Source organism: Malaclemys terrapin, chromosome 8, assembly GCF_027887155.1.
Source record: "Malaclemys terrapin pileata isolate rMalTer1 chromosome 8, rMalTer1.hap1, whole genome shotgun sequence".
Lineage (NCBI taxonomy): Eukaryota > Metazoa > Chordata > Testudines > Emydidae > Malaclemys > Malaclemys terrapin.
In genome coordinates, this window is record NC_071512.1 from 107,302,380 (window position 1) to 107,315,559 (window position 13,180).

The 13,180-nt window shown below is 62.3% G+C and overlaps 1 protein-coding gene across 2 annotated transcripts; it reads right to left on the minus strand.

Moving 5' to 3' along the window:
* Positions 1 to 1,016: 1,016 nt before the first annotated feature.
* On the minus strand, positions 1,017 to 12,986 carry UROD (uroporphyrinogen decarboxylase). Of its 2 annotated transcripts, none has more exons than XM_054036899.1 (10): positions 12,789 to 12,986; positions 7,787 to 7,899; positions 7,435 to 7,514; positions 5,622 to 5,684; positions 5,318 to 5,515; positions 4,724 to 4,885; positions 4,125 to 4,262; positions 2,420 to 2,520; positions 1,720 to 1,786; positions 1,017 to 1,301 (listed from the first exon to the last, which is right to left on the minus strand). In XM_054036899.1, exons 2-10 carry the CDS (start codon positions 7,812 to 7,814, stop codon positions 1,137 to 1,139), a joined length of 1,002 nt encoding a protein of 333 aa, XP_053892874.1. In that variant the 5' UTR covers positions 7,815 to 7,899; positions 12,789 to 12,986; the 3' UTR covers positions 1,017 to 1,136. The 2 variants fall into 2 exon arrangements, with proteins under 2 accessions (XP_053892874.1, XP_053892873.1); XM_054036898.1 differs by lacking the exon at positions 12,789 to 12,986 and adding an exon at positions 12,259 to 12,654.
* Between the last annotated feature and the right edge of the window lie 194 nt (positions 12,987 to 13,180).

The window sequence follows — 13,180 nt, forward strand, 5'->3', positions numbered from 1 at the left end:
GAGGTCAGCGCTGTTATTCCCCTATGGCCAGGGAAACTGAGGCACATAGCGGGGCAGGGCGGTATCCCAGCGAGTGTTTGCGTGCGGTGGAGGTTCTTTCTTATTCCAGCTGGAACGACTGCGCCCGGCGCCCCTGCCTGGCTGGAGCAATGAGGGCTAGGCTGGCATCTCCTTGGGTACGATGCCCCCGTTCTCAGTCTCCATTGCAGTCCCAGGGCACGACCCTAAAGCTGGGGGGCGTGGTGCCCCCCTTGGGGCCGAAGGGGAGATAGTCCAGGCACCACGGGGAGCGAGCGTAGAACTGGCTGGGCGTCGCTGGCGGGAGGGGGTTATGCTGGGTGGGCGAAGGGGCTCGGGGAACGAGCGCAGGGCTCCTGGGACAAGGGGGAGCTGTGGCAGGCGGGCAGACCTCAGGAAAGGTGCCCCAGGAGGCCAGGCTGTGCATGTTGGAAGGGGGAGGCAGCCCCATTGGTCAGGGGCCCAGACTGGAAACCCCGGGGGGGGGGAGGGGGGGCAGCTTCCCAGGCTGCTGTGGGCCATGCAATCCCATCAGCCCTTTGCGCTGAGCAGGGGGAGCCTGGGGCAGCTGGGGCAGAAGGGGCTGTGGGGCCCCCTTGCAGGACCACCTAGCAGCACCCCAGCTCCCACATCCAGCCCAAGGCAGGGGGCGATGGAACCGGCTGCGCCGCTGCCCCAGCTGCTGTGCCAGGCTCTGCAAAGCTGCCACTTGGATCATCTCTGCCAGGGGGCTGGGCTCCCGTGTCGGGCAGGGGTAACATGGCCACGGGTCTCCCCCAGCCCAGGCAGTGCCCTACCCGCTGGGGCAGCCTCCCCGAGGGAGCAGGGCGGGCATGTTGCCAGGGCCCACTGGATTCCCTGCCATGAGAATTGGGCATGGTAATGCCAGCCCAGTGCGCCAGCTTCCGCCTGTGCCTGAGCGCGAGGTGGCACCGCTCCTCGCTGAGGCTGGCTGGCAGCCCCCAGCCAGGCCCCCCTGCCCCACATCAGACTCTGCGTCAGGAAACAAGGAGCTTTAATTAGGTGCTTAGGCCAGCCAGGCCGAGACCCCCACGCCCAGACAGCAGAGCCGCCGGTGGCACCGCGCAGTCCTCTCGCCGGCAGGGTCCCGGGCGGGCTCAGTCGGGCGTGCGGAGGTGGCGGGAGTGCGTGTGCACAGCTTCTACGAAAGCGCCCACGTGCTCAGGGCTCATGTCGGGGTACAGCCCGTGGCCCAGGTTGGCGATGTAGCGCTGGGTCCCGAACCCCTCGAGCATCCTCTTCACCAGCTCCCCGATCTTCTCCTGCCAACCCAGGACACCCGCCGTGAGCCCGGTGCCCAGGGTGCTCACCCACTGGCAGCCCAGGGCCCTGGTCCCCTCGCCAAGGCTCTGTGTGTGCCACCTGCAGGTGTGCTCACGGTGACGCCTGGGAGCTGGGGCCCTGGGGTGGGGAGAGAGAATCCATGGCTACGGCCATGGCGGATGGCGCCAGACATGTGGGCAGAGACACGTGGGCAGAGACTCACCCTTCTCTTGGACTCAGCCCCAGAAGCCCGGGTGACTCTCACTCCCCTTCCCCAAGCGCCTGGGAGTTGGGCACTGGCTCCATTGTGCATCTGGGGAAACTGAGGCAGCGGACATGCTTTGCCCCAAAGGGAGATGGTGACAGTCCTGGGATTCACACCCAGGGTTGCCAGCTCCTGGCCAGCCTCCCCCTTACCTTGGGTGCATACAGGGCGCAGGGATCCAGGTTCCCTTGGAGGGTAATGCGGTGGCCCGTCCGCTCTCTGGAATGGAAAGGAAGCAGGTAAGTCGCTGCGCCTGGCTCAGAGATAGCGCCACTTCCCTGCCCGCCCCACGCCCCAGCCCAGGCCTGTCTGTGCCCCGGTCCGGTCCCTGGTGGGCCACAGGCCTTCCAAAGCTCTACCTCCTTCCCCGGTGGCAGGGCTCATAGATCGGGTCCTAGCGCCCAGGGCTGGCACAACACGCCCCTCCAGCTAGCTGACGTGCCTGGCACGGGCCCTTCTCAGGGAGCTCGGGGGCGGCTGGGACGCAGCCCCTGGGGGGAAATGCCTCTCCTCTCCCTGCTCCAGCCCAGCTCCCCTGAGCCGGGGCGATGGGCCCCGCGTGTGCTGGCAAAGGGAGGGGCCGAGGCTCCTGGGGCGGGCAGGCCCATGGAGTCACCAGGTGGTGGCAGAGCCATGGTCCCCTCGGAGTGGATGGAGTGCGGGACGGTGTCCCAGCCCCCCGGGCGGGGTGTGGGGGAGGAGGGGTGACTCTAGGGCCTTGGCATCATGCCCAGGACAACTGGGCTGCAGGATTGGGGGCACCAGCTGCTCCCCAGCTGGCAGCCTGGCCCTGGGAGGCAAGGAGCTGCCGTCCGACTCCGGGGCTGAGTCCGCACCCCCTGGCTGTCTTACCGAGCCGCCTGGGGCTGGATGGTCCAATCCAGGCCGATCACCTCGTAGCCAGCCTGGGCCAGCTCCTCCAGCGCGTAGTGCGCGTCCTTGGCGAAGACGATCTGCGAGGGGGAGAGATGCGGGCGAGGGGCTCAGCCACCGGGCGGCGCTAGCCTCTGCCCTGAGCCGCGTGGAATGGGACGCGGCGCCAGCCTCTGCCCATGAGTGGCGGTGGCAGAGCAAGAACTCCCCCTCCCTACGCCATCCTGGGGCCTGTGACCCGGAGTCCCTTCCGCACATTCACCACAGCCCTCGGGGGGGCTGTCATTCCCCTGGGGAAACTGAGGCACACCAGGGAAACAGCCAGCGCTGTCTCCAGGTCCTTCCCCTCTGGCTGGCCCGGACCATGCCAGCTCAGCACTCTGCCTTTGGCCGCGGCGGCTGCTTTCTCCGGCACGTGTCGTCAGGCTGGTGCTGACGGCCTGGGGCACCTTTCCGGGGGCAGAGTGGCTGTGGGGCCGCTGGGGCTAGTGAATGGGGTACGTGTCCCGGAGCCCTGGGTTACGGCACACGCAGTGTCCTGCTGCCCCGCTCAGAGGGGTGCCCTGCTGGGATGTAAAAGCTCCCGCAGGCCGGGGCAGACGGCTGCTGTCCCTGGTCTAGGTCCCTGCTCTCCAACCCAGCCGGCTTCTCCCAGCCACAGCCTGCTGCCTCCTGGCCGGACTTTACGGGCAGGAGCGGAGCCCTTTGGCCTTTCCCCCTCCCGCTCCCTGAGCCTACCGGGGCCCGGGCTCCTCGCAGACACCTGCCCTCAGCCAGTGGGGCCACCCCCTGCCCCCCCGGGCACTCTGAGCAGCAGGGGGCGGCTGCGGGAAGCTGTCGGGTCGTGAGGTGTCTCCCCAGCATGCTGGCCCTGGTGGGGCTGGGAGTCGGTCAGCCTGCTCACCCCCGAGCGGCGGGCCACTTCCCCTTGGGGCCAGGGACGTGCTGGCGGGCACACGGGTTGCTGGATCTCAGCCGGACGGGCTCGGCTCCTGCCCGTGCCCAGCGCCGCAGTGGGGTGCCTGGGGGGCTCAGGAGGCCAGGGGCTTGCTGTGCCGAGGGGCCGGGCTGTGGCCTGGGGGCCCTGGGGCAGCTCCTCTGGCAGTAGCGGGCTGGGCACTCGCTGCCTTGGCCCGGTGCTTTGCCGTCAGGCTGCCCTGCGGAGGGAGGGCCCCGTCTGCAGTGGGCCAGGGAGGAGACCTAGGTGGGCTCTGGCCCCTCACCCACATGCTGCTGCCCCACTAGGTGCATGGGGCGGGAGGGGGGGGGTCTGGGTATAACCCCTTCCTGGGTAGACCAGCCAAGTGCTCCAGTGCTCCGGGGCCAGGCAGTCCCGGCCCTCCTCCCCGGGGAGGGGGGGGGGGGTAAACAGCAGCAGCCCCCACGCCCTGCCCCCACCACTGAGGAGCCTCCCGGGTTGGGAGCGCTTGCTGAGCATAGACCAGCTGCCCGACGCTGGGGAACCTGCTCCGGGGACCCACCTGGCAGAGGACGCTAAGGGACAGAGCTCTGGCTGGCTCACCCCATTAAGGGGTGGGGCCAAAGGGAAGCCCCTCCCACTTGCCTCAGTCGTATTCAGTGGCGAGCTGCCGGCTGGGGCAGCTGGGGGCGAAGCTGGCCCCAGAGCAGTGCCCCTGAAACCCCCTCGATGGCAGTGCCCAGGCAGGCCCAGCACCCTCCTTACCATTGGCACCAGGGGCAGCGCTTCTGCCTGCAGCTTGTTCTTCACGTGCTTGGCAATGGCCCGGATGTAGGGCAGGGCAAACTCCCGGAACTGCTCGGGGCCTAGGTGCCCGGCGTGGGACTCGAACAGCTGGAGAGCCTTCCGGAGCCAACGGGACAGCGGGTTAGAGCTCCCAGCGCCCCCAGCCCAGAATGGGTCCCCAGCGCCCCTAGTCCAGAATGGGTCCCCCACTCCCCAGCGCCCCCAGCCCAAAATGGGCCCCCCATCTCCCAGTCCAGAAAGGGGCCCCATCCCCCAGCATCCCCAGGCCAGAATGGGCCTCCCATCTCCCAGTCCAGAATAGGGCCCCATCCCCCATCCCCCCCAGTCCAGAATGGGCCCCCATCTCCCAGTCCCACCGGTCTAAACCCCTAGTGGATACATAGCAGTAAGCCCTGCCCCCCCCAGGCTGTGCATTTCCGGGTGAGGAGTGCCACAAGGTACCGTGAACCTCAGTAACCCACTGCCACGCCCCATTGGCAGGTCTCTTTCCACGAGGCTGCCCGAGGGCCCCCCAGCTCTCCTTCCCCTCCCCCCCCCCCCCCCCGGACAAGGCACACCTGAGCGCCGGCTGCCACCTGGCCCACCAGGTACTCCACGATGACGTCCCGCAGCAGCTGCAGCAGGCGGTGGCTGGCCTCAGGGTGCCGGTACAGCCAGCGCTTGGCCTTGGCCATGGTGTTGGAGCCGCCGCCTTCAATCATGTAGGACATGAGGGTCCACTGGGCGAGGAAGGCGAGTCGGCCGGGCATGAAGAGTGAGTAAGAGAGCGGGTCCCGCCCGGCCCCCCCAACACCCCGGGGGCTCACGGACCCGCCGGGGGCCTGGCTGGGGCTCTCCCTCCCCGCCACAGCCAGTCGCCCCTCGCACGAGGGCTGGCCCGAGACGGAGGAAGCACCGTCTGGGCTGGAATGCACCCGGGGGACGGCACCGGCTGGATCTGCCTCTGAGCCAACGCCCCCCGCGCTAAAGGCAGGGTCATTTCCAGTCCCTCAGGAGCTGCGGCACGGGACCGGTCAGCCCCTTGTGATCAGCAGATGCAGCCCTGGGGGTTTCCTCCAGCACGACCCCCGAGGGGGGGAGGCAGCTGGAGCCCAGTGGGGTGCGTGCCTGGCTTCCCACGCCCCAGAGGGGAGGGCTGGAGTGGTTCTTACCGGCGCCCCGGAGAAGCCGATCAGGGGCACTTTGCCCTCCAGGCTGTGCCGGGTCAGCGTGATGGCCTGGAAGACGTAGCCCAGCTCCTCCGACACGTCCACCTTCTGCCGCAGCTTCAGCAGGTCCTCCACCTCCTTGAGGGGCTCTGGAAAAGTGGGCCCTTTGCCGGGCACCATCACCACCTCCATGCCCAGCGCCTTGGGGGAGAACACGGGACGGGTGAAGGAGTGGGCGCCCACCAGCCCCCAAGGGGATCCGGCCCCCCAGCCCGGGGGCAGCAATGCAGATCTTCGCCTCCCTTACCTGGGGCACCACCAAGATGTCAGAGAAGATGATGGCAGCATCCAGGGGAAATCGTCTCAGCGGCTGCAGGGAACAGAGTCAGCGTCAGACGCACACGGAGCTCACAGGCTTTTCGGCCAGACGGGACCATCGTGATCGTCTAGTCTGACCTGCTGCACACTGCAGGCCACAGAACCTCCCCCACCCCCCGATCTCTGCCGGAGCTACGGACGTCCTCAAATCATGATTTAAAGACTTCAAGTTACAGAGAATCCATCATTTACACTGGTTTAAACCTGCAAGTGACCCCATGCTGCAGAGGAAGGCAAAAACCCGCCAGGGTCTCTGCCAATCTGACCTGGGGGGAAATTCCTTCCCGACCTGAAATATGGTGATCAGTTAGACCCTGAGCATATGGGCAAGACCCAGCAGCCAGACACTTGGGAAAGAATTCTCTGTAGTAACACAGAGCCCGTCCCATCTAGTGTCCCATCACCAGCCATTGGAGATATTTGCTGCTAGCAGTCGCAGATCGGTGACATGCCATTGTAGGAAGTGTCATCATCCCATCCCCTCCATAAACTTATCAAGCTCAGTCTTGAAGCCAGTTAGGTTTCCTCCCACTTAAATAACTCCTCTCCCTCACTGGTATTTGTCCCTCTGATGTATTCAGAGAGAGCGATCAGATCTCCCCTCCGCCTGCGTTTGGTCAGGTTAAACAAGCCAAGCTCACTGAGTCTCCTCTCAAGGTAGGTTTTTCCATTCCTCGGATCATCCCAGTAGCCCTGCTCTGCACCTGTTCCAGTTTGAATTCATCCTTCTTCCATGTGGGAGACCAGAACGGCACCCAGTATTCCAGGTGAGGTCTCACCTGTGCCTTGTATAATGGTACTAACACTGCCCTGTCTCTACTGAAAACACCTCCTCTGACGCACCCAGGACTGCATTAGGCTTTTCAAGTGTGAATGACCATGTGATGCATGGCTAGAAAGGGTTAAACATCCTGCAAAAGAAATAACCCTCAAATGACATGTGGGGAGATAATGTTTGTGTGTTTGTGTATTTACATATGTCTGAGTAGGGTCCAGGATGTAATCAGCAGTCCCTGTCTCTGCTGTATTCTGATATCGTGTAAATGAATTGTAAACCCAGGGTATCTGGGTATTCATCTCTCTTTGAAATGTACCGTGAATGGAGGAGGAACAAGCAAATGGCCTTATGCTAATTCTAAGTACCGGTGATGCACCTCCTTCAAAGTCATCCTGATCACCTTCTGTTCACCCTAATGAGTGACCACAGCTGGCCCCCACTAGGACCCCGGTCATAGACCAATGCACCCAGGTCTTTCTCCTCCTGTCATTTCCAACCGATACATCCCCAGCTTATAGCAAAAATTCTTCTGGTCAGTCCCTAGGTGCCAGACCTTGCACTTCGCACTATTAAACTGCATCCTGTTCCTATGACTCCAGTTTACAAGGTCGTCCAGATCTTGCCCGGTCCAGCAGGCCCCGGTTTGCTGTCGGCCTGGGCCTGGCCCAGATGAGCTCACAGGCTAAGGAAGGGCACACGTGGGCTCTCCATCAGGGCTGGGTCTGCAGCCTGGCAGGAGGGTGGAGGTCTGGTGCTTAGCCCCCCAAGCTGTCACCCATGGGTCTCAGCCTGGGGTGAGTGGAAGGAGCCTGGGCAGGACGACAGCGCCTCTCTCTGGTGGGCTGGGGGGGGCACCCAATCAGTACTGCGACAGCCCCCAGGGGGAGCTCTCAGGGCTTCTGCGGCAGTGAAGGAAAGCCCTGCCTGGGGAGAACATCAGCCCAGGCGCTGGGCGGCCGCTCACCTGCAGGGTCAGTTCGCAGCACATCTTCGGGCTTCGGCAGGTGGCGAAGAAGTCCTGGGCAGCTCGGGTCTCCCGGAACTCTGCAAACAGATCAGCTGGGTGAGGCCCTGGGGAGGGCATCCCTGAGCCCCACCATGCCAGGAGGGCAAAGGGGGACCTGACAAAGAGGTCCCAGCAGCACCCTCAGCTACCCTGGCCTCCGCCCATCGCTCTAAGCTGAGTCTCTTCCTCCATCTGCCTCCCTGCTCCTGGAGCGTTGCCCCGCTAGAGCCAGCCAGGAGAGTGGGGGGCAGGCACCCCCACTCCAACTAGGAGACGAGCCCTGCCTGGGCCCTGGGCCTTGGCCACTCACCTGGGAGGTATCGGCCGGCCTGCCTCATGCACCAGACCGGGGTGTACTCCGTCTCTTCCCCTCTCGCCGCTCGAAGGAACGTGTCATTCTTCAACGCAGGGAAGTCTTGGGGCCTAAAGCAAGGAGGGAAGTGGGGGCAGGCAGTGAGCAGACCCAGCATCACTGAGAGCAAAGATCACTGCCCCCAGAGAGCTGCAGAGCCCAGCTACTCCCACCCCAGGGGCAAAGGGAGATCACAGGAGCTGGCCCTCCGACACGCTGGAGTCTGAGGCATTAGCTGCACGGGACCATGCTCTGCATCGGGGCTGCGAACTGGTGCGTTTGCCCATCTCTGCCTCCGTGCCTCGGTTTCCCCACCAGTAAAATGGGACTATTTGCTGTAACAAGGCCCAGGGGGCCCAGGGAGCAGCCCAGCAGGCAGGTGCTAGGAATCAGCAGCCCTAGCTGACCAGCCGCTGTGATGGGGGCCCAGTCCCAGCTGGGGCTTATAAAGGAGGGATCTGGCCCCTGGAGCTGCAGCAGGCGGTTGGGAGGGGATGAGCCAGGCCTGTGCCCCCCCGGCAGAGAAAGGAACTGCTGGCGGCTCTGCAGTCTAGGTGAGGAACAGGCCTAGTGCCTTGTCCTTGTCCCACGGTTCCTCTTTCTGGGTGGAGATTAAAGAGAGGCTGAGGCCAGCCCGGCAAGCGGGTCCCGCAGCCCGCACGTGCCTTCTGCCGGGGGCAGCAGAGATTTACTCAGCGCTTTGGGAACACACAGCCGCCAAGTGTAACGTGCCAGCAGCCCAGGGCAGGGTCCCTGCACCTCCTCATTCTGCTGCCAGCCCCTGCAGGCCCCTCCTCACACTGAATTACTCCCCTGGGGGGTTGTGTGCAGCCCCCAGCCTGGCTCTCCCTTTCCAGGGGGCTGTCAGCCCACAGCCAGGAGCAGGCTGACACAGCCCACTCTGCACCCAGGGCAGGTTTGCCGTCTGCTCCCTGCTCACGCCAGCCCAAGCTCCAGGGGAGAGACCGAGTCCCTGCCCCACAGGAGAGTCCGAGCCCTGGCTGCTGGCCCAGAGCCGGCTGCTGGCCCTGCTTCTCCAGACTGCTAGGGGCTAGGCAGCAGCACCTCGCTGGGACAACGGCTTCCTCGAGGGAGGGGAGCCCTCTGCGCTCCAGGGTTCGGGCAGGTCCCTCCCCGCTGGCTGATGGCTGGGATGGCAGCAGAGAGGCAGCTAACACCCTCCAACACGTTAAGGGGAGCGGTCCTGGCCGGGGCGTGGCAGGGAAGGGAACTGGGCGTTCCCCAGGCCGGGAAGGTCAGTGACGTAGTATCTGGCTTGTGTCTACTGAGGCACGACAGCGGGCGAGGATTTAGCAGTCCCTGCATCTCATCCCCTCGATTCCCAGCTCCCCACCTGCTCTACAGTAGCCAGCCAGGAGCATGCCAGGAATGGTGTTACGGGATGAGGAGGAAGTGAGGGCAGAGTGATGGAGACCTGCCCGGATCTCCTGGGTTCCAGTCCCATGCCTCACCCTCACGACTCCCTGGCTCACTGCGATACCTGCTGCAAAGCCATGAAGTCCCAGGCACACAGTGACTGTGGAAGCAGGCAAGTACGCTCTGCACTAGCTCGCCCGGGCCCTGATACTCCCCACATCTCACTGCCCAAAACACCAGGGTCACTGCCCTACACATGGCCTATAAGAGCCTGGCAGGACTCAGGTTTAAGGTGTTGGCCACAGCACAGCTCCCTCCCCACAGGCTGCTGTCGCTGGTTTTCCTCCCAGGCCAGAAGGAGAACAGTGTGTGGCTTCCCTCTGATCCATTAAAGAGCCCCAAGGGCTGGTGGCTGCGGTGGGAATCTGCTGCCTTCTCTGGAGGCATTAAGCTGCTCTTAGGGGGTGGTTACAGATAATCCCGGATGAAACGTTTTAACTGACAGAGCGCGGTTCTGTTTTAGCTGTACATTGTGCAGGACAAAGCCAGCAGGAGCTGGGAGCGGGGCTGCTGAGGGCACCTTCCTGTTCTCCCAGCTCTGCCTGCCCATCCATCACTTGCACAGACAATGTGCGGTCGGGGAGCACCACAAAGAGACAGTGCTGATTAAGTTTAATCAGTGGCAGACAGCAGAGGCAGCAGCTGCTCTGGGGAGATTCTGGGGACGGTGGGCCCGGGGGCGTCTCTGATGTGGACTTAACTCCCACTCAGCTGGCGGTAAGTCTGTATCTCCGCTGTGCAGGCCTGGGAGTTGGTTCGGCCTAGGACAGTAGGGCTGTCATCCCCTACAGTCTGGGGAACGGAAGGGAAGGGAAGGGAAGCATTTTCTATTGCTACCTGGCCAGCTTCCAAAGACTGGGAGAAGGGGCAGACCTTAGCTCGGCGTCTCATCATATGGGCTGAAGGCCCCTATATGCTACAGCTACCGGACTCAACCACACTCCGTACGAACTAGGCGGGAAGCAAGGCAGGGGCCGGCCATGTGGAAACTGGGCCCCCTGACTAGGTTGCACATGGAGTGAAGATAGGATCTCGCAAACCTGGTCCACGCAGCAGCATGTGGGGACAGACCTGCCATCACAACCTTGTACTTAAAGTACAGTCCGTGCTGCTTGGGAATGGGGTTTCTGTGTTGGCTTCAGTTTTATACAGTATATTTTTGAAAAACTACATCAGACACTTATAGGGCATAGTGAGCAGGCTGGGCAAAATCTAGACGGAGAAACTTGACTTCCTAAATCTACAACTGACGGTGGAAGCCCCAGCTCATCCGGGCAGAGTCTCCCATGGGTTTGGGACCAGCTAACACAACTGGGTCCTGTTCCTGACTGCAGCCGCTAAGTGTGACCGTAGTACGCAGAGTAACTTTGCAAGCGTAACTGCCAATTTACAACCTGGTTAACAGAGTCCTGTAACTTCAGCTATTACACCTGTCCCCGAGTTCCCACTGCCAATAACTTTCTTCAGTCTAAGTGAGTTTTCTCCTCTCTACTGCTGTGTGAAAGGTCTACACAGGCAGGGGAAACTCGGGGCAATTAGCTATACATAAAGTGCTGGCAAATGCAAAACCAAGAGAGATTCTCTAGTCGAGCCAAAGGAACTTCACTGGAACCATATTCCATTGGAAGATACAGTTCTGTCAAAATCAAAACACGTTGCAAAAATCTGGCAATTTTACCAGAATTTTACTTCAGGCGAAAACTGAAGGCAATTCCCCCAATGTTGGCAACGGCATATAGAAACATTGATCATGCATTATGTATTACAACATGTAACAAAGTTGAAATTTACATTAAATGTTTATCAACCAAAACAATTCTTTTTTTCTGGAATTTATTTTCATTCTGACCAAATCTCCCAATTCTTCCCAAAACCGAACTTCCATTCTTCAGCCAGCTCTGTTCTCTAGTCTTTCATTAATACTGATCAAATGTTAGTTGCAACCACATGCTTAACAAAAAGACCCATGTAACTTTAAATGTTTGGCCCTTTAAAGTTTCAATATTGTCCGAAATGAGGGCAAGTCTACACCTAAACCACTGCATCAGCACTGCTGTAGTGCTTTAATGAAGACGCTCTAAGCCGACAGGAGAGAGCTCGCCTGTTGGTGTAGTTAATCCACCTCCAGGAGAGGCAGTAGCTATATTGGTGAGAGAAGTTCTCCCGCTGATCTAGTGTGTATACAGCGGGGAATTACGCCAGTATAACTTTCACTCAGGGTGGATTTTTAGTTATACGGTTATAGGACATTAATGTAGACGAGACAGAAAAAGCACAACGTTGATCGTCTCACTGTAGTGGAGTGTGTTAGTTAAATCAACGCCTTGTTGATGAAGGTGAAGTGACAACGGAGAGGAAGGGGAAGGCTGCGAACATAACTTATGTCACTCAGGGCTGTGACTAAACCACCCCCCGAGCGACACCAATGCTTGTGCACAATGCTATGGCAGTGGGAGAGCTTCAGCCGACCGCACAGAACATAAGAACGGCCGTACCGGGTCAGACCAAAGGTCCATCCGGCCCAGTCTCCTGTCTGCTGACAGTGGCCAATGCCAGGTGCCCAGAGGGAGTGAACCGAACAGGCAATGATCAAGTGATCTCTCCCCTGCCATCCATCTCCCCCTCTGACAGACAGAGGCCAGGGACACCCTTCCTTACCCATCCTGGCTAATAGCCAGTAACGGGCGTAACCTCCATGGCCGTGCCCAGGTCTCTCGCCCCCTGCGGGGGTTGTTACGCTCCGGGGGGGGGGGCGCAGAGCCCCTGTCCCGTGCGGCGGGAGACCCCGCGGGGACCCGCCCGCTGTGACTCGCTCCCGCCCTCAGCGAAGGAGACGTCACCCCCGAGGAGGGGCCGGGCCGGGGGTGACGGAACCGTGCGCTGCCCCCCCCCCGCCTCGGGGACCCAGTGGCCGGGGGAGCCCGTCAACGGGGCCTGCCCGCGGGCTCCTTGCCCTCTGACCTCTGCCCTCTGACCCCGGCCGCGCTACTCACCGCAGCGGGCTGTTCCCCTCCATGCTCCTGCGCCCGCCGCCCGGGCTCTGCTGCGGGCGGCTCCGCTGCCCCCTCCCACCAGCGCGGAGTCACGCCCCCCCGAGGGGCCCACGGGCGCCGCCATCTTGCTCAGGCCACGCCCACATTGGGGGCGGGCTCCTTGCCCTCCACTTCCGGGCTGCGCTGTAGCTGCCCCACTAGGTGCCTGAATGACCCCGCCGCGGGCTGATGGGACGAGGGGTGCCCCTGGCTCTGCCTGCGCGCAAGGCCATCTACCGTAAAGCCAGGTGTAGAGGCGCATTCAGAAAAGGGAAACAGCCCTGGCAGGGGTGATAACTTCCCCTCCCAGTGCGGCGCGGAGAGAAGGGCTGGGGGAGCAGTGAGCGTGTGGGGTCTCAGCCAGGGAGGGGGCACTGAGCCCATAGTGGGTCTGACTGCTTTAGGATTTCCCCCCACCAGGTTGGGGAGGGGGCATTCCCCTCCTCTCCGCGCCCCCCAGGGAACTCCCCCCCCCCGTATAGATAAATCACCCACTCCAGGGAGCTCCTCGTGGGGGGAAGAAACTCGATCTGTTTAGCCAAACATCTGAGCTTTTCCTTTTCTAAACCAAATCTGCCCCGCCCCCGCCAGGGGATCCTGGGGCTCGCCCCCTACTTGGGGGAAGGCTCGGGCTGGTTCGCTGAAACTCTCCCTGGTTCGCCCCAATTCCAGCCTGAGACCCCCTAAGCTGGGAGTTAAATCCCAACTCGGCAACGCCAGCGCCCCCCCCCCCCCCAACCCGCTAGCCCGGCCCCCAGCGCCCCCTGAACTCCGTCCCCAGCGCCCCCCCAGCCCCTAGCCCGGCCCCCAGCGCCCCCCAACTCCCCGGCCCGTTGCGCGTAATCTGCTCCTATGGACCGTGACTGGCACAGACGATTTGGGG